This window comes from Neocloeon triangulifer, unplaced genomic scaffold (assembly GCF_031216515.1).
Source record: "Neocloeon triangulifer isolate White Clay Creek 2 clone unplaced genomic scaffold, ASM3121651v1 ptg000011l, whole genome shotgun sequence".
Lineage (NCBI taxonomy): Eukaryota > Metazoa > Arthropoda > Insecta > Ephemeroptera > Baetidae > Neocloeon > Neocloeon triangulifer.
Window position 1 is genome coordinate 4,518,944 of NW_026775553.1, and position 20,407 is coordinate 4,539,350.

The following is a 20,407-nucleotide window of genomic DNA, read 5'->3' on the forward strand; positions in this document are numbered from 1 at the left end:
TTTTTTACTCAATAAATTATTCATTTTTTTTATAGAATGGTTAAAATCTGCAAGACACAGAAATCATTTGTTACAAAAGTGATTAACTGTCTAATATATGCAACATATAAGTTCTTAAAGATTGTCAAGGAATTTAATTATATAAAATTGTATGCGTACATCGTTCCATAGCAAATTATTTTTATGAAATTGCTTAAATATCGCAGATATGAGTTGAAAAAATAAAAATGAAGCAAAGATTTTCCATCAAACCTCTGAGCTCTTTAAAAGTAATTAAATTAGATGAATTTTAATTAAGAAACGTTGGATCAATTGATAACTAATTGTTGTTTTCATGTTAAGTTAACAATTATTTCACAATGGTACGATTTACAAAATTATGCAAATGAAAATCATTCTTGATAAATTATTTCTTATTGACAGATAAAAAATCGAACCGTATTTTTTGGATTCTGGTGATTACAATCATCATTTTGGTTTGTTTTTGCGGGTATAACTTCTTATTGCTCAACCTGCACCTTGTCTGTAAAAAAAAAACTTGATTTTGTTTGTAAAGTAGTTTCCAATGCTTGCTAAATAATTATCTATAATAGTTTACACATCTTTTTTACTTAAAAATGCGAGCTTAGAAAAAGAGGAACACATGATCAAAAGTTGTACTTCTTCCAGCACAATAATTGTACCTTGCCTGCCGTTATCCAAGGTAGGCAACCTGCGCAACAAAGGTGCTCAACTGGTTGCTTTTTTATTAGTCACATTAAATTGAGGGAATATATTTATTCAACATGAAAAGGGAAATGAAATCATGAAAAGTTAAAATTTAATTATAAACAACCTTAGCATAAATAAAAATTAAATTTATCTTCTAGATCAATTTTTAAACCAAACTGCTTTGAATAATTAAGTGCGGTCGTGATTTACGATTTCAACATGCGTAATTTTTAATTGCGTAGGTGTAGAGTAAAAAGAGGAAGGATGATTTGTGGAGGAGCACTCATAATTAAGGCATAAATTTGTAGACGCAATAATTAAGGAGCGAGTGAGAAAGCGTTGGGCCATTAGTCGACAATGAATAAGAGGCGAAACTCATTAAAGTACTCAAAACAACATGTAAATCCGGCGGGCGATTAATTTGTTTGAGCCGCGACTTTATTTATTGATGTTGACACACTAAAATGCCGCGCGGGCCGGCCCCCGTTTAACTCTCAAAAGTTGAAAGAGGAAATAAATTTATTCCCCGACTCGCTCTCGGCGACTCTCGGCACCGGGCCAAAATTATTTGTAAAACAGCCGCATGCTACATTACTGCGTGCGTTCTTGTAACAAAATATGTGTACCCTACCAACAGAAACACACACGTGTTCTTCTGCCAACGCGCTCCAACACTTTTTCATCTCGTGCGCGTCCCTCTCGCTCGCTCGCTCGCTCGCCCTCTTGATGTATGCTTTCAGAAATTAACACGCAAATGATACGTCTTGGCAAGCGGTGAGCCTCAGACGATTTTGGACCGGCGCAGGCCACGGAAAAAAATCACCAGAGACAAACTTTTATCACCTGCCACGAATTGGCCAACTCGATTAATTTCAGTATTTTTTTTTCTTCAAATGGCTCTCATGATTATAAGTTAAGCAAGTCAAAGTACCTTTGGGAGGCAGAACTTTTTTTAATTTTTATTGCTTATAAACAGAAAACTTTGATGACAGAAATTTTATGAGCTTTCAAAATTTCATCAAGTTTGCTGAAGAACCAAATTAGATAAAGAAGTTTTTGTGAAATTTGAATTGCTAAATTATTTTATGTCCGAAAAATTTTTGCTTTGACCGCAAAGAGAAAATTCTTAAAGCCTTGCCCTGCTTATCTTTGTGCCCGGGACTTATTTTTTGTTTTGAGTTTGCAGCACGCGTGCTCGATTTTTGTTTTGGATTCTTTCTCGCCTGGACTCTGGTGAGATCACTTTGTGAAAGGTCACACGCTACATTGTCAGCGGGACGGCTGAAAACCAAACTGTGTCTTTCTCATGCAAAATAACACAAACATTATTTGCAGCGGAAACCAAATAAATCAACACTGTCGCTGCACTTGAGCGAAAAACGGTTGAACGCTTTGATTTTCTAAAACAGCCTGTGGATTTCATTCTTTCTGATTTCTTTCCTTGCAAATATGAGGTTTTTTCCAAAGGCAAGCCGCTTAAATTTGTATTTTCAGCCCAATTTTCACAAAGTTTTCAAGAACAAAGAATTTTGAGCAAGAACAGAAAAAGTTATTTTTGTCATGGAATTATTGAATTTTTTTGCTTTCTCTGGCCTTATTTTCCAATTTTAAATACTGAAACCGTTCTTATCTCTTGAAAAAGCATCAAGAAAATTGTTTCTGTGAATTAATTACTGTTTATTCGCCTTTCTATACGCTTGCCTTAACATTTAGTTTCCTTGTAATTTAAACCAAGAAGAATGATGTAAATAAATAAGTTTACACTCTGCTGATGCAAAAAAATATTATTTCACTTAGCTCATGTAAAGAAATAAGATAAAACAACCGATTTAAAGGAAATTTTCCACCAAAGCTTCTTTTTCAGGGGCAATTTATATTTTTTAGGGTGATATTTAATTGACTTCTCAAACTGAATTTCTTTATTTCCAATATTATTAAGCATTTTTTCCAGGACTTTTTTTTAAATAAATTCACCTAGGATCAATTTCAAATAGTGTTCATTATTTTCAATTTCTGTTAAATTAATTTAGTTTATTTTAAACAACAATAATATAATATCTTAGTCTGCTTGTTAGGTACAATTCAAATATTAAAGATAATCGCTAAATTTATTATTCGGAAAGAAAGATCATGAGTAAAATGTATCTTCTGAGGAGATAATGGTGGCGAGTTTGTTTGGCTGTCAAGTCGGTGTTTAAGATACCGATCGCTTCTTTCAGCGCCGACCGGCAATCCAACTGACGAGGCGACGACAAGCCTTTTTTCCTCGCACCCGCCGACGAAAACAAAACCGCGGTGTAAGTATTTGCTTTGCCACTGAGCCTAGAGTTACAAAGGGTTCGGTGTGTTTTAATTTGTCAAAGGAAGCTTCCGAAAAGGCAACAAGAATAAATCGTCAGAAGAAGGGCGGCGCGCGCTTTAATTCTTTTCCGGCGGCTTAGATTAGAGAGGCGCGGGTATGTAAATGGTTGTGTCGCTGTCACGCTCGGAAATATATCGCTGCTCATGTGGCTCATCACTCACCCAACCACACTCACCCCCGACTCATTTTATTTGCTAGAAATACACGTTTTGTCTCTCGCCGCCCGCGCGTCTCTTCCTCCCGGCCGCTCTCGTTCTTCAAGAATTTTTTAATCTTCTCTCCGCAATGCCCTCACACTATACTTATTTTTCGAATTTAACCAAGAGATCGTTGCCGCTGTCAGCGTGCCAAGTCCGATGGGAAGGTAATTTTAATTACAATGCCGCCGCGTCCCAACACTTTATGAAACGCTTGGCTGAAGACAAATTGTCCGGCTGCTCGAGTCCCGCTCGAAATAGATCCAATACTAATTTTCATCTCAAATTATGCGTGATAAACACACGCAAGTATGAAATAAACAATTTAAAAATAAAAAACGGCCCTTTTTATATGGAATTCTAATTTGACTTTGGTTAATTTAAATATTTTTCCTTCCGTTCCTTTAGGAAAGTTTTAGTTTAACTGTTTACATTCAAGTTTCTTTCTTTTACAAGCCGCATGAAGAACGTGAATGTATGCAACTTGGTGAACACACGTGTCACGCACGTTGCATACTTCGATACATGGTAATTTTTATTTAAGCTAAAATAACTTTATCAAAATAATTAAAAAATTTCAGGATTTACAGAAAATTTAAATCTGCATCATTCTATTTAAAACAATATATACTATTATGATCATATTTACTATTTATTAAATAATGTTGGATGCGGGTCCATTAAAAAATTTCAATTGAGGTCCATCTGCCATCTAGCGCTTGAAGGAGAAATTACTGGTTTTTATAAATAATTTTATATAGTTATTTGAAAAAAATTTAATTCAAATTTTGGTGTAATAAAATTTGAAAAAATAGGTTAACAATTTAATTTCTTTTATTCCTACTTAAATTATAGATAATAAGCTTTAATCATTCAATCAACATGTAGCATTGAAATTTACACTTGGCCATAAGTTTGGTCCTTTACCCTTTCATGCTTTTATAATTGGAAAATTATCTAAAACTCCCAGAACAATTAAATATAAAAATATAAGAAAATTACGTCCTCTGCACTTGGATGTGAAATTTAACTGAGGGCATGATCTGCACTTCGGCATTTACTGCACTGACCACACCCAAGTTTGCCAAGGCTCCTCTCACCAGTCCGCAAGTGAATGTGTAGTACTGCAATAAAAATTAACTCATTACTTCAATCAAATGAGCTTTAGTAGTATTTACGTTAGGCGCTATTTCCATCAGCTCCTTGCCAATCGAGATTTTGCTAAGGAATCTGAACATGTTGTCTTGTAGGACGTACAGGCCCTGGTTGTTGGTGCGCAGGTTGTCGATCTGCTTGCCGTAGACGGCGGTCCAGAAGTCGGTGCAAATAAACTTGACCACCTCCAGTTCGTCCTTGAATTTCGGCCACTCTCTTGTTAATCTGCACAAATACATAAATATTTTTGTTCATAAGTCAAATTTCATGATAGATGAATTGTATTGTTTTCAACCTTTCGATAATTCTGTAGCCGCATGAAAAGCCCATCGTGTCTAGCGCAGACAGATCCAGATCCTAAATGAATGAAAATCATTAAAAGAAAATTTTCGCTAGAACTATATTATTTTGCAGTTCAAACTTTTGATGGAGAATTGTCATCTCCGACGATGTATTTGATGATTTCTGCGTGCAAGAACTCAAAGAACACGGGATCTGCCATTCTTCGGATTCAAATTTGATTCACAAATCTCAAAATCCCATAAAATCGTGGATAATTTCGACGGACAATTGTTTACGTCTGCTTTGTTTTGGTTTGTACAATTTGAAAATCGCGGCATTATCGCGGGTCAATCTTTTCCTCGGACCTTGTTTCTCTTTTTCGTACAAGGTCATTCGCCTTGCAAGAGCGAATGCGAAGGACCACGCCCACCTTGGAGATCATAGAAAAAACATCGACAGCCGAATTAGAAAACGAGAATTTTTGGCCGAAACTTGGTTCAAAGTCTCAAGACTGCCTTTATTTTTGGTTTGAGAGAATTTGTAGCTAAACGATGGCCGACACACCCGACATTTCGCCTCGGGAGATGGCTATCCTGAAGGACAAGATGCAGCGGACCGCTGAACTGAAGCAGCACTACCTGAAGCAGATCCACAACCCTTACAGGCACGCGTCTGGCGAGGGAGGCACCGTCGTAAGAAATTCAAACAATCTCTTAAAATGTGTCGTCTGCATTATTTTCTCTGAGATTAGCTTGACCCCGCCATCGCCAGGTTCCAAGCCCTCCGTGCTGGTGGCTACGAACGCTTCAAACCAACCTGGAAGAACGGACTCGTATCCTTTGCTGTTGTCGTCTTGCCCATGCTCTCGTACGGCACGACTCTTTACAAAAGAAGGGTAAATTAATGAAAGGTCAATTCAAGTCCTTAGCTAAACGCTTGTCTGTTTTAATTCCAGAATGAGAGGGAGCATAAAATCAGAACTGGACAAATTTCTTACGAGGACAGGAAATTCAAGTTTCAATAAAGACCCTCATCAGCGTCGTGTAGATGTAAATTTGTTGATAAAGATATGCGGAATAAAATGTTATTAATTAGTTGAAAAGATGATGAATACAAGAAGCTAAATTCTGCTGACACCTTAATTAATCCTTTAATTGGTAGGGTGATTGATATTTTTCAGTAATTAACGTTACTTGGTTCCAATTAAAAATTGAAGTTAATCCTCTGGTACTTTATTTCCATGTGATTCAAACAAAAATAGAATTCCTTTCGAGCCATTCCATATATTAATATTAAATATATAGATTTAACTGAACAATTAATACATGATTTATGGAAAAAAAAATTAACAGTTCACTCGTAGTCCGCAATGAGGACCATCATGTAAACACCCACAAGCAGGGCAATAATCTCCTTGACTGATTGTCCGAAGCGGGTGTTCACGAGCAGTTCAGGGATCACAGAGACGGTGGCTATGTAAATGAAGCCTCCTGCTGTGAACGGCAGAATCCAGTGCGTTGCCGCTCCACCTTCAAATAGAATAATTAAATTAGAAAGTTTTAATTATTACTATATATGACATACCAATTCCGTCAGCTAATAGAGAGACAAGGGTTCCAGTGACGGCTCCAACAGCAGTCGTCAGTTGTAAATACATGGCCTACAATTGTGGGCATAAATTAATTTCATTATTTTCTCTTGCATTTGTTTTTGCCTTTTTCCTGCTGCAGCCAGACTGAATGAGAATGGCAAAGTCTCCAATTTCGTGAGGCACTTCGTGTAGCAGAATGGTCGCAGTGGTGACGGCGCCAATTCCTCGACCTGCCAAAAAGGATGCGCCAATGGCAAGGCCGTCAGTGAAGTTGTGCGTGAAGTCGGCAGCCAAATTTAAGTACCCGGCTACTTTTATATCTCCTGTAACTTTGAAATGTTTATCAACACTGAGATAAGAAATATGAATTAAAAATACTCTCCGGCTCTTCTTTCTTTGCCTCCTTTGCCTTCTTCTTTTTGGTCTTTTTGCCTTTTCCTTCATCCTCCTCCTCGGACTCTTCTTTGTCCGACTTCTTCTCCTTCTTGGCTGCCGAAGGCTGTCCGTGCGAGTGTCCGTGGTCGTCGTCCTTGACAAGTCGGACAAACTTCTCTACAAGCAGGAAAGTGACGATGCCAAAGAGGACCCACAGACCAACACTCATGTCATGCCCATGGGCCTCTCCTTCAGCGTCGCCAACGTGGTTGTGCTTGTTCTGCACATGCGAGTGTGAGTGCGAGTGGGGCGCCGTCTCAATCTCACTTTGCGCCATCAAGGCGTGCGGGATGAGGTGCAGGAAGGCGTCGCCCAACAACCCTCCGGACGCAAAAGCCAACAGAACCTGAGAAAAAATAATAAAAAATAATTTATTATTTTAATTAATTTTTGAAAATAAATTTGAACCTTCAGGAGAGGCTCTCTTTCTTTGGAGTTATCCAAGGGGACGAGGAAGAGGATGAAGAAGGGGGCGGCGCTGATGAGCAGGGTGGCGCCGATAGCCTCGACCCAGACTGAGTAGTCCCTCGGCGGCGCCGCTTCTCCTTCGCCTCTGTGTTCCATCGGCTCTTCTTCCTCGTGGTCATGTGAATGTCCATGAGCGTGCCCATGTCCGTGGTCATGGGCGTGTCCGTGTCCAGCACCGTGGGCATGTCCGTGTCCATGAGAGTGTCCGCCGGCGTCGTGCTGCTTGACGTTGGCCTCTCGAGAGTAGCGGTAGGCGGGTGGCTCGAGGTGCTCGTGGCTCTGGCACAATGGGGGAAACGACAGGAAGACGATGACCACCACCAGGATGGACAGCACCAACTTGATCCGCCGGGACGAGTGGCTCAGCATTGCGTACGACTCTTCTTGCGCTTTCATCTCTTCAGCGGCAAACAACCTGCGAACTGCGATCGGCTTTTATTTATATATTGAAACCGGCATGGGCGGTGCGAATTTTATTTATGTTCTCCGCCACTGATTGTGAGCTTAATGGTCACCCCTTGCGCCGAAATGCACCGCAGTCCGCAACACATGCAAGTGACGTACCAAAGTTGGGCACACTCGTCACTCCCACATTGAGGAAGGAGTGGCAGTCCTGAAAGTGAAAGAAATTCGAAACAAAATACAGCCAATCAAAACTCTTTGATGCGTAATTTTATTTATTTTGTCGGCAGAGGTCTCTGTAAGAGCTTTTACCAAGCTTAACGTAAATCAAAAGCACCAAAACAGTTCATTTTATTATTCTCATCTCTGATATTTATTTGAATTGATAAGCAAGGCATGTGGTCCACATCATTAAAATCGTACACATCATAGTTACGTTGCTTCCGGTTGATAGAAAAACACGTTGGAATGGAAAATTAATGAAAAAAATCATTTATATAAGATATATATTGTAAATGTAGCTTTTAATTATTTCAAATTAGCAATTTACAATAAATTTCATGCATTTGTTATCTGCCTAAAACACTTAGTCGTCGAACCTCATCCTCTTGTTCTGTCCGCCATCATCTCCTCCAAATCCCCTCTTAAAACCGCCGCCGCCACCACGGCCCCTGCCGCCCCCACGGTCACCTCCTCGGAATCCACCTCCGCGGCCTCCTCTTCCGCCGCCTCCCCGACCTCTTAAGCCGCCACGGTCGCCTCCGCGGAAACCACCTCCACGACCGCCTCCTCTTCCTCCAAAACCGCCGCCGCCTCCTCTGCCCCCGAAGCCACCACCCCTCCCACCGAATCCGCCTCCACCACTCTCTCGAGGTCTCGCGGCTTCGACGACCATTGTGCAGCCCTCGAACTCGGTGTTGTTTTTAGCCAAAACAGCCTGAAACAAGAGAAATAAAAAATTACAAAATGATTCCAGTAAGTTTAAAAAAGGAATTTTTAAAATTGTCCCTTCATAAATTTAAAATAAATTACAAGCAGTTTTAAGTTTAAATTACCTTAAAGGTTTGCTCGTCAGCAACCTCCATGTGGCAGTAACCCTTCGGTCTAGGAGGTTCGTCGAAACGGGGCTTCATGATGTGCAGGTCATTGAGTTCATTCTCATTAACTCCTAGGTGACTCATTAAGCCACTGTGATTCGGCCTGCAAAAGGAAAAACCATGTCAAAATTTGGTAAAAATACAAAAATATCTCCAACTTACGCTTGAGGAATGTATCCGACAAATATCCGGAAGGTCTGTCCGCCCGAATTTGAAGAATTATTAAAGCTGTCTTTGCCCTTTTTGAATTTCATAGGTTCCTCTTCCAGGAAGTCTTCTGTGCAGGGGCGCGTGGATTTTCCATTTTCCTCTTCTTCCTCATCATCACTTCCTTCTTCTTCTGAAGATTCCTCTTTAGCAGCACTGCAAGGACAAAGGAGGATTAGATTTTGACATTGGCAAGAATTATTAGAAAATTACCTCTTTTGAGGGGCTTTTGCAGGTACTGTGGTGGCCTCTTCACCAGATTCATCTTCACTTTCTTCTTCACTGCTCTCTTCCTTGGCAGCGGTTACCCTAGGTACAGGAAACAGAGGTTTAGTAAATTGTCCAGTGTGTAACAAATTTAAAAATACTTTTTAGCCGGGGCCTTTGCTGGGGCTTCCTCCTCCTCCTCTTCACTGTCGTCTTCGTCAGACTCTTCCTCCTCCTCAGCCTGAACACATTAAACAGTCAATTAAAATCCAGAGAATCGAAAAGTGAAAACACATCATGTGAAACGTTTGTAATTTAATCGCTAATAACAAGAATAATGGATAATATAATTATTTACAATAACATTAAGTTATTATTTAAAATTTATTAAATAGAATAGTAAGTTTTACGAAAAAATAAATAAGTTTAAAATTTTTTTAAGTTTACCTGCTTAGCTGCAGCTTTGCTTCCATTTTTGACCTTGGGAGTTTCCTCCTCTTCTTCCTCCTCATCATCATCGCTTTCTTCTGAAGAAGACTCTTTGCCGCTTTTAATTTTTGCGAGAATATCGACGCCCTTCTTGCTCTTGGGTTCTTTGGCGTTCAAAATTGCCTTCGGGGTAGGAGGGGTGGCGGGAGCTTTGGAGACCATTTCGCCCTTCTTGCCCTTTTTGAACTTTTCGGCCGGATTGGGCTTCGGCGACGCCACAGTCCCATTTGACTTTATCTTAGCCATGCCGTCACGATTCTGAAAATTCGCAAAACATAAATAAAAATGATATGTAAAGATTACTTTTCAAAACGATCTAAAATTCCAAGCATCGCGGCTTCAAAATGAAAAATCTAATTTTTGCCTAAAATGGCGACCACGTGCGTAGGGCAAAGCGTGGGGGCAGGTTAATTTCAGTTTTCCCGACTTAGCTCAACTCAAAATGCAAATCAAAATCGACATTCTCCCTTATTTGAAAGTAAAGAGCCAATTGCAATGACAAGACAAGCATTTTAGTCTCGCATTTCAACGCCACAAACATAGTGACGCTCGGCATGGGTCTGCATTCCTATTTAGCGTCCCAAGTGTTTTATCGAAAAAACTCACCTAAAATTGTCTGTTGATTTAAAATAAAACGGAGAGTACTTCGCTCGAAGTACGGAAGTTCAAAATTAAAGTTGCCGACAGTCGAGTTTGCTTGATTTTCGGCAGTAAACGGCTAAAGCACAAAACAAATTGACCCACGTGGTGATCGCTGTGGTACAAACACGCGCTGTCGCGTGCAGTCGGCAGAAGATTGAAAAAACATGGATGCCAAAACAGGAAAATCGAATCTGACGACTGCAGCGCCACTCGATAATGGGAAATACGCGCGCAAGACGTGAGCGGTCATTTATGGAAACAGCAAGAAGGGTTTCACGAAGAACTAAATCAATTTCAAGGTTAATCATCCTTTTTATCTGTAAAACGATGATGAAGAAGAAAAAGTTCTTTAAAATTTAAATAAATATTTATAAATTTCAAATAAATCTGCCTATGATGGATATTTTTTACTTCAAATCGTTATTTCGAATATGTATCTCTTCTCCTTTCGACACCCCCATGTTGGGAGAAAGTTAAAAAGAGTTGACCTTGGAACGCGCCAAATTTAAAAACTGCCAGGTGTTGCTGCCATTCAATAAATAAATAAACATTTTCAAATATTGGTTCTACCACTATTAAAAGAAGGTAGTCTTAGGGTGGGAAAAGCTCCTTCCTTCAAAATTAATTTCCCTTTGTAATCAGGGTAGTTTTCAAGCATAAAACAACCATCATCAACAAAATCAGTAGAGCAAAAGTGTCCATCACAAAAATAATAGTCAATGCTGTCATCTTTAAAATATTCTGATGCTCTTCCACTAGCTGCAATCCAAACTTGACGCCTAATCGATTGGGTTTAATTAAAGAATTATAACACAGTAAAAAAAATCATCTTATATGCATTATGTATTTCAATATTTTATGCTTATTCTATTACGTTTCTGATAGTGTTGGTAACTTGTAGAAGAATTTTGGCAATTTTACCCTACACTTTTTAGCGCAGCAATTTTTCTTGACCATGATTATAAATTAATTTGCTGCTGCTTTGGTTTGTTGATTTGCAAGTGCAAAAACTTTTGTCTAAACAACTTTTATTGCCAATATTTTAAAACCGGTTATTATATTTTCCGGTTTGTTCTTTCACCATGCCTCAAAATGGATTGTAGGTCGTTTCCTAGACTGGTACAAACATATCCGGCAGAGGTCAGGGCGGGCGGGTACCGAATGGCAACAGTGGGCTCTGAAAGGGGGCGTAACGAGGAGGTTGGCTGATTTGTGATGGGATTGTTAGGTGAGGAGAGTCCCGCCAACTTGGCCAAGAGTTTCTCCTTTAAAGAAACACAGCCAATGTTGAAAGTGGGATACTAAATCAAGCGCGCGTGATTTAAATTAATAGAAGAAAAATACAACTATTGTACAGCTCACCCTGACGGTCCTAAACATTAATTGAAATTATTGGGTTTATGGTCCTCCTGTCCTATAAAGTATATTAAATTTATTATTTTTTTTTCTGAAGAAATAAAAATGCAGTAAAAATACATCTTGTGTTGTTAAATTTAATTTCTAAGTTAATTTAATATAAAAAATCTGAGAAATTTTAGAAGTTAAATTGGTCAAGAAAGACAAGGATTACAATGATTTTGAGCAATTTCAAGTTACAATTTCAGTAAATGAACAATTATATACATAGTAGAAAAATTATGTACGTAGACAATTCAAGTCAAGAAGGGTTTTACTCAGAGGGCCTAGAAGGTCACTGCAAAAATAATAATGAATCCAAACTTTCTTTAAAATATTTTTTGAATTAATAGATAACAATTAGGAAAAAAATATGATATTGCTACGAACATCTTAAAAACCAATCGGAACTAGTTAAACATAATTTTTATTTTAATTTATGATTTACAAACAAAATAAATTTATTTACATCTCACTTGCCAAATAAAGTTTGGGATATTCTACATGTACGTAGCTGCGGACAAGCTTGTCAGGTCTTGGATTATAGATGAAAAATACATTAATCAGTCCAGAGGCCGTCCAGGATCAGTATTTTACTTTCAGCCATCGTAGAACTGCATTTCAGTGGTCTCCAAAACCTTTAATCATTTAGATTGTGATTTAAAATTTAATTTAATTTCCATAAATTTGACGTTTCAAAAATCTTTTTTTGGTTAAATTGAGTTTAAATCAAATTTTATCTCTTTAGATATTTATACTTAAAATAATTTAATATTTGTTAATATTTAAGAAACATTCCGTTTAATTTTTGATACCATTTTAATAATTTATAAGTTCTTAATTGAAAACTAAATTACATACCTCCGTCATTATATTTCCCTTTCCTGATCGGAAACATGAAGTTGCGACTCGATCTCGGGAGAGCCTGGTTTTTCCTTGAATTTGAGGCATCGCAGGGATTCGTGATAAAAAGCGAGTTGCTCTGTTTCCATGGCGTACAAATTATTTCGCGTATAATGCGCCCAGAATACCAAAATAATTGTAAAATCGCAAAAGAAAATCACAAACCAAATTTTGGGTGTTTGTTTGTTTTGTTTATATTTTTGTTGGCTTGGCTGCTACGAGTGCTACGGTGCGCCTCGCCTGGCTCGCCTGCTGCCACCTGCTGCCTGCTCTAAGGACCAGTGGCAAACAGCCAGCCAGCCGCTGATTGGCTGCAAACGCGCCGTGCACCTGACACGGCGCGCGAACACTCTTCTCTTGGCGGAGGAAAAAATAAATGGCCAGGAATATTATCTTCAATTTTTCCAATTTTTCTATCTTTAACGCTGATCTTCGGCCGCAGTATGATTTTGATAATTTAATTTTTATTTAAAATTTTTGCAACAGCTATTTGCGGATTGATTTAAATAATTCTCAAGAGAAAAAATTTGAAAATTTGATTAAATTTTATAACAAACATAAAAATTCTGATCTGCAATTTAATTCAAACGGTAAAATATTTTAATAAAAAAATTTAACAACTTTATTTTTTTCTGCTACCGAGTCAAAATTTTTATTTTTGGAAAACTCTTACGGAAAGCGAGAGAAATTATTAAAGGTCAGAGTTTCAGTGGACAAACAAAAGGTTTTTGCTAGTAAAAATTATATTTGAAAATATTAACTAATAAATAGTCCACGCTAGACACACTCTCACTTGAGAACAAAGAACTTTTTTTTTTTTTTTTTATTGAAAGATATTTATTTATTTTTTCATTACAAGTCCAGCCAATTTCCGAAGAAATTATCGGCTGGTGCTTATCAGACTAATTGCTTCAAGTTAGAAGCTTTTAGTGCTTACAAAGAAATTCTACAGTGCTCTATATTATTTTCAATTTGTTCATACAATTTGTTCAATTTTGTTTTAACATCCATTTTTTTAATTTGTATTTCACATCATTTTTGTTCTGCATGTTTTTTAACTCTGGTGGCAACAGATTCCACAAACGTGGTAATATACATTCCGACGTTCTATTGAAATATTTACTGTCTTTTATAGGCTCAATTACTGGTCCTAATTGCAATGCTCTCGTGCTATAAGGGTGGATTCTAGGTACTCCATGGTTCTCATCAAAGTACTTCAAGCATAATAAATTTAATTCAAATATTTTATCTACAGACAGCACATTCCAGAACTCAAACTGATTTTCAATTGTCTCTTTATGCTTTCGTGTACACATTTTATATAAGACTCTCTCTTGCAAATTTTTTAATGAGGATAAGTTGGCTGATCCCCATGCGGTTACACCATAATTCAAGTATGAATGAGCTAACGAAAAATACATAATACGTCTTACATGATAAGGCATATTCGCTTTCAAATAATTAAACTCGCAAATAATTTTTCTTAATTTTTTTGCAATATGTTGTGTATGTGTTTTCCAGTCAAAATTTTGATCTACGTACAAGCCAAGATATTTTGTTACTTCCACTTGTTTCAATAAGGCGCAAATGCATCCGATACAAAAATTATGTAGACATGTAGTTTCATGGCACACAATTTTAAGACTTAAGTCTTTTCTCATAACTGGCTTGCAAAAATGCATACATACAGTTTTTCTTGTGTTTATTAGGAATCCATTGTCATGGCACCATTCAACTAATATATCAAATTCAGTCTGGATTATTTTTTGACAAACATTAAATTTCTCATGTGAAAATAATATAACAATATCATCTGCGAATATAAATATTGTGCAGTCTTTTAAAAGTGAGAATAGATCATTCATGAATAAAATAAATAAGATAGGGCCAAGTATGGAGCCCTGAGGCACTCCACAATTAGCGCTAAATTCTTCACTATATTCATCGCAGAGTTTTACCGCAAATTTTCTATTATTCAAGTAGCTTTTTATTAATTCCAACACTGGTCCTCTTATGCCAATTTTTTCAAGTTTTTTTAACAGTTTTTCATAATTTAAAACGTCAAAGGCTTTTCTCATGTCAATAAAAATTGCAGCTACGTGTTTATTATCTTTGAGTGCAAGATTAACAAAATCAGAGAAATTGCTAAAAAGTTCATTGACACATTTTCCTCTCTGGTATGCAAATTGACGCTTATCAATTATATTAAATTCTTTCAAATATTGCATAAGGTAAAATTCAATATACTTTTCGAATATTTTGTCAAAAACAGGAAGAATGGAAATAGGTCTGTAGTTTTCAAACTTGTCGTGGGCAGAGTCTTTGTAAATTGGGCGGATTATTGCTTTTTTTAAACATTGCGGAAAATCAGATTTTTTTATCGATTCATTGATAACTGAGCAGATTAGATGCACAAGTGCACTTCCTCCACTCAGAACATCACGGACGGAGATTTTATCAACACCGGGGCCTTTGTTTTTATTTAAGTGTTCAATTATGTGTGTGATGTGTACAGGAGAAGCGAGAGGCAGCCGCATACTTTGCAGCGCTGATTCTCGCTGCTCGTTTTCTCGAAGTGCTTTAAAATTGCATGTGTGCGAGTTGTTAACGGGTGCGTTTTCAAAATATTTTCCAAATCCACTTAGTATTTCGGGCAATTGCATTCTACGCGACATGTATCGAATTATCATCTCATCCAGTGAATTTACTGTTCTACCCAGAAGCAAATTTAAATTATTCCACGTCCGTTTTACATCTCCTTGGCAGGATTTAAATAATTTGAAATTAAAATTTTGTTCGGCGTGTTTCAATTTTTGATTTAGCTTATTACGGAATACAGTGTATGCTTTTCTGTACAGTTTGTTTGATTTGTTACTTTTAGATTTACGAAATAGTTTATCGCGTTCTTTTATGAGCAGCTTTAATTCAGGCGTCAACCAATCCTTTTCCACTCTTTTGTTTATTGTGTACGTTACTTCGTGTTTATTAGTGTTTTTGACATTTTCAATATACCTTGCACAGTTCTCGAAAGTTTCACTAGTGTTGTCATGCAAACAGCGAGACCAGTCGTAAGTGTGTAAGTCTTGGTTGACAGCCTTAAAATCTATTTGCTGCCGCGTAATTTTGTCTATTTGTTGTGAATGAGTGTATAATAGTGTAGTGACGGCGTAGTGATCGGCAATTTTGTACGAAATCACAGCAGAGATTTGTTCAAAACAATTTATTTTAGCAAATATGTGGTCAATTAGTGTTGATGAAAAATTATTACCAGAAAACTCCTCGCGAGTGGGCAAGGTAATTAATTTTGCAAATCCTAATTCTGCCATGATATTTTCATATTTCTCAACTATTGCATCATTAGTGTTTAGCAAGTTAACATTTACATCACCACAAAAGATAAACTCATTTAACTTATTGTGCTTTTTTAAAAATTTCTGAATCTCTGTTAAAAATAATGTTTTGTTATCGGAAGGCTTTCTGTATAATGCGAGCAGTGTGATTTGTGAATTTATTTTGAGCATGAGACTTTCTGCTGATTTTAATTCGGATTGAAGGACTTGACAGGAAAAGGAGCTCCTGACATAAATCAGGAGGCCACCTCCTCGACCGATTTCTCTAGTTTTTTCGTGCATGTTAAAACCGTTTAATTTGAATTTGTGTATATCTTGCTTTTTGCAATTTATTTCGGACAAAATTAACACGTCAATGTACGGTAGCTCATCAGCAAGGGTTGTTTGTAATGAACGAAAGTTTGCAAAAATTGATCTTATGTTAATATGTACGATGTTGTAATTAATATGATAATTTTTTTGTATGTATAAATTTTTTGACTCAAACAAAAACTCAGATATATTTCGGCAATTCAGGCATTTTGAACTAACCATTTTTAAAATTAAAATTAAAAACTATTTTTGTCCACCTGAGCGTTTAGATGTGGGTTGTCGCGACGTTCACCCCCATCCTGGTGCGAATGTCGTCCTCGCAGCGGATTCGGACAAGCGCACCAAGCTGTTCACTGTGCCGGGCGAAAATTTTTCCGTCCCGCACCCACACAAAACGGAAACCTTTTTGAGCAGCGGCAGTGCGAGTCAGGAACAAGAGTCTTTTGTTGTAGGGCGTCAGCTGCTCGTAGATGCGGACAGGTGGAGGGCCTCGGCGACGAGGGCGTTCGGCAGCAACGGCGGCAGCGGTGGTGGGCGCCTCCTCGCTGACGTCATCTGCCTGCCGCGGCTGCTGCAGTCTTCGCCTCCCCGCCAGCCAAGCCATCTTGACACTGGCGGCCTTGACCTTCACAACAATCGGCGGTGCTCGAGGTGATTCACCCGCTACCCGGGGAGGACGGCCGGGCAGGCGGTATGCGTCCACAACCGTGTCAGACACGCGTGGCGCTCCGACTTGATCTGCAAGGCTTTGCACGACCTCGAGCACATTCTCTTTCTCCTTCATCGGAACATTGTGGAATTCCATATTAAGCACCAGATTGGACTGCTCCACTTGGTTCAAACGCGCGGAGAGCTGATTCAACGCGGCGTCCTTTTCCCTGACCTTCTCTTGGACGCCTTCGAGGGCCTTCTTCAGGTCGACGATGAGGGCCTTTTGCTCGGCGGACTGTTTCAGCAACTCCTCGTACTTGCCTTCGAAGAAGTTGAGCGACTTTTCCATCTCGACGAATTTTTGCATCATGGTCTCAAAACGCGCGGTCAGGTTAGTTTCCATTGATGTAATTTGGTCCATCAGGGTAGTAGTGTCGGGGCCTTCGGAGCCTTGAGAGCTGGACTCCTGTCTGCAATTGCTGCAGGTCCACATCTGCGGGTTGTTCCGCGATGACTTGCTCGCGCAACCCGGGTGGGCCACAGCCGTCGCGCAGACCTTGCACAGGACAGGGTCCTTGGCCACATTTTTCTTGCAATGATTACACTGATTATTCATTTCGGTGCACTGAAAACAAATTCCTCTAGCGTACGTTTAAATCTTAGCTAAGCGCCGGGCTAGATCGAGCAGAGCTGCGGAGCGATTCGAAAAAGCGTCTGCTCGCCCCTAGCGCACTAGCCAAACTGCTATGAGACATGGGACCGAGTTCAACTTAGGCAACTGAACATTTAAGGTTGGGGGAAATAATTAAAATTTCATGCCAAATGGTTAGAAATTTATGATCATTATCTTTCAAAAATGAAATTTTATTAAAAGAAGCTAATTGATTTGATTTTTTTTTTTGTTAATTGATACCTCTCTGTGCTGGAATGAGTTCTATTTTTCTGCTGGGTGATCATTAGCATTAACGGAAAAAAATAAATAACAAACAGCCCAATATATGCAAAGTGAAAAATGTCGTCTATTAATAAATTCATTGAGGAAAAGCCTAGATTCCAATCAACCAGAACCAACATGAATTTAATTTTTAAGTCCAACACAACTATGATTTACTAAAAAAAATATTTTTTTGTTGCTCTAGTTTTCCTAAAAAAATTGAACTATTGTGAGTTTCTGTAGACATTTTTATATTTTTCTAAATTATATAATTTAATAAAAATAGTTCTATTTAGTAAGAAGCTTCTTGTAATTTTATTTTTAAATTTCTATGAATTTTTATGTTCCCAAAACTAATTTATTGCGTTATATTTTAATTTTTAATTATTCATCATATCTGCATCATATAAACTTTTTTATGCACCTCACTATATTTTGCATATTTTATCTGAAAAAAAATATTGCTAAAAATTTTATTAATGTTGATTTCAGATAAAATATAATTATAATTATTTATTAAATCAAATTAATCGTATTTCTTAGCGCAAAATTACAATTTCATTATTTTCGGAGCGCACCGGATAAAAGAAAACATTCATTTCTCATTGAGATAAAAGACTATTCTACTTATGTAATAAAACTTGAGTGTCTTTCACGTCCTTTATCTCCTCTCTGAACACTTTTCGTGCCTATGGAAGCAGCGTTGCCAAGCATTGCATAAAAACCGGTTTTTATATTAGCCACTTTTTACCGTTCTAGGAAACTGTCCCCAACCCTCAAAATGCATTTATGTGCAGGATTAACCGGTTTAATTCATTGTGACTAAAAATAAACCGGTTTTACCGTTTGTAAGATCCTTTTGGGTAAACAAATCTAGTAATTTATACAGATCTATTGACAGCTAGGTTTCTCTGGAATTTACAACAGTACGTCCATTTCTTCAGCAGCAGTCTTTTTTATGTATGCATAATCTAACTTTACATTGTAAATAACATAATTATAGCATAATTAAATAAATTAGTTGAACAACAGAATTTTAATATCCAACAGAAAATATGGATGTCAACCCTTATCAATATGAGCCTGAACTTACTGCTAATCAAATAATTGAAAAGGAAGCCCGCAAGCGTGCAACTGAAAATCAAAGAAAAATCAGGACAGGTAACGTCACATGGTGTCAATGCACACTATGCGAATTGATGCCAGACGAACCACAATCGAAATGCTGCTATGAGGATGCAACTGTAAATAAATTCAAAGACAGCAACCAGTGTGTTACCATACATGAAGATTTTCAGGCAGTTGTGCTCAACCCTGCTGTACTTCGAATGCAGAAGCACGACCTGCTGATGTATGATAAGAGGAGTGGACTAAAAGGGAAAATATTGGTTGATTGTAACACAAGTACGAGGTACTTGGCCTATAGAGTTTTTGTCAAATGGGTAAATTCTGGTATTTCTATTGGGAAGGGAAACAGAATCATCATTCCCTCTTGTGTTGTTTCAAGAATTAGAAAAAATTGGCCGGAGGAATCTGCTAAGTATGTAGGGTACAAAGCTCTTGATGAGATGTATCCAAATTAAATTCTAAGTTTTAAGAATGCAATAATTTGATCAATAAGATGCTTCTATTTCATTTAAAAATTCTCTTATATCTATAGACCAACAAACATAAATAATCGTTATGTAGAATTTGGGTAAAAGCAGTATATTTAAAACAATTGCTTCTGTCACTTTTATGCTCATGCTTGTAGTTAAAATTTATAAAAAATAATTTAGTCTTGTCCAAATGCATGTAAATTATTTTAATTCATCACTTGAGGATTTTGTAGCTAAAAGGCCAAAACCAATTCTAAACAGGAAAATAATAAAAAAATGGTGCAGACGTCAATCAGCGTCACTCGGTTCACCTGGTGTGTGCAACCACACGGGCGGGCAGGGTTGACAAGGGCAGTTCTCAAGTTGAGGTGTGCAGTGCCGACTGGTTGCTGTTCGATGATGTTGCCGGCACAAGCAAGTGTGAGTGTGGTTCTTTGGTGCGTCTCTTTCAGGTGAGGCTCATCATGCCAGTCTTGGGTCGCAGAAAAACAATCCTCAGGTTGTGCTGCTGAAAGTATTTGATAATGAAAGATTAGAAAGATTATTTCCCAGATAAAATTACTAAAAAATATGGGACATTTCTTGTTCTGGTTGCTATTGGCATTGAACGTCATTAATTTTAAGTACTGCTTTTTGGTGAAAAATTCAAACCAAAACTCTACATTTAAAACCCGACCAAACTTATAATTTAGCAACTTGAAATTATTAAATTACAGGGTGTTGGCACTGCTCACACATTTGAAGAATGTGGAGATTTATGCATATATAAACAAATCCACTGGACGATAAGTTTCGATTGACCGGCTGTTGAATTTTTGTTGGGATTTTTTCAGTTCTGTTGAAAATTATTTTGAGCTCTTCGGTCAGTAATATTAAAATATATATTTTTTTTCAAGTTGAAACGTAACTGTCCACTCCAAGGTCGGTGTTATTTGGTCTCCGGTGAAATACCTGCTTTGGTGGTGGCAAAGACTGCTTGTACGCAGCGAAGATAAAACCCGTGACAAATTGAACTTCTT

The 20,407-nt window shown here is 37.7% G+C and overlaps 4 protein-coding genes across 6 annotated transcripts; 1 reads left to right on the top strand and 3 right to left on the bottom strand.

Moving 5' to 3' along the window:
- Window positions 1-4,086: 4,086 nt before the first annotated feature.
- On the bottom strand, window positions 4,087-5,089 carry LOC132195971 (trafficking protein particle complex subunit 6b). Its single transcript, XM_059618312.1, has 4 exons — window positions 4,847-5,089; window positions 4,721-4,782; window positions 4,449-4,650; window positions 4,087-4,394 (listed from the first exon to the last, which is right to left on the bottom strand). The coding sequence occupies exons 1-4, from the start codon at window positions 4,925-4,927 to the stop codon at window positions 4,269-4,271; spliced, it is 471 nt and encodes a 156-aa protein (XP_059474295.1). The 5' UTR covers window positions 4,928-5,089; the 3' UTR covers window positions 4,087-4,268.
- Window positions 5,090-5,107: 18 nt separating this feature from the next.
- On the top strand, window positions 5,108-5,814 carry LOC132195973 (uncharacterized). Its single transcript, XM_059618313.1, has 3 exons — window positions 5,108-5,399; window positions 5,459-5,602; window positions 5,663-5,814. Exons 1-3 carry the CDS (start codon window positions 5,259-5,261, stop codon window positions 5,729-5,731), a joined length of 354 nt encoding a protein of 117 aa, XP_059474296.1. The 5' UTR covers window positions 5,108-5,258; the 3' UTR covers window positions 5,732-5,814.
- A 90-nt stretch (window positions 5,815-5,904) lies between these two features.
- LOC132195967 (zinc transporter Slc39a7) lies at window positions 5,905-7,803 on the bottom strand. Of its 3 annotated transcripts, none has more exons than XM_059618301.1 (6): window positions 7,717-7,803; window positions 7,142-7,623; window positions 6,677-7,079; window positions 6,422-6,627; window positions 6,292-6,367; window positions 5,905-6,236 (listed from the first exon to the last, which is right to left on the bottom strand). In XM_059618301.1, exons 2-6 carry the CDS (start codon window positions 7,595-7,597, stop codon window positions 6,061-6,063), a joined length of 1,317 nt encoding a protein of 438 aa, XP_059474284.1. In that variant the 5' UTR covers window positions 7,598-7,623; window positions 7,717-7,803; the 3' UTR covers window positions 5,905-6,060. The 3 variants fall into 3 exon arrangements, with proteins under 3 accessions (XP_059474284.1, XP_059474285.1, XP_059474287.1); XM_059618302.1 differs by having other exon boundaries at window positions 7,766-7,787; XM_059618304.1 differs by having other exon boundaries at window positions 6,422-6,621; window positions 7,142-7,759.
- Window positions 7,804-8,095: 292 nt separating this feature from the next.
- On the bottom strand, window positions 8,096-10,372 carry LOC132195969 (nucleolin-like). The gene is made up of 7 exons (XM_059618308.1): window positions 10,210-10,372; window positions 9,562-9,861; window positions 9,276-9,355; window positions 9,121-9,216; window positions 8,863-9,063; window positions 8,659-8,803; window positions 8,096-8,540 (listed from the first exon to the last, which is right to left on the bottom strand). Exons 2-7 carry the CDS (start codon window positions 9,847-9,849, stop codon window positions 8,190-8,192), a joined length of 1,161 nt encoding a protein of 386 aa, XP_059474291.1. The 5' UTR covers window positions 9,850-9,861; window positions 10,210-10,372; the 3' UTR covers window positions 8,096-8,189.
- Window positions 10,373-20,407: the final 10,035 nt, after the last annotated feature.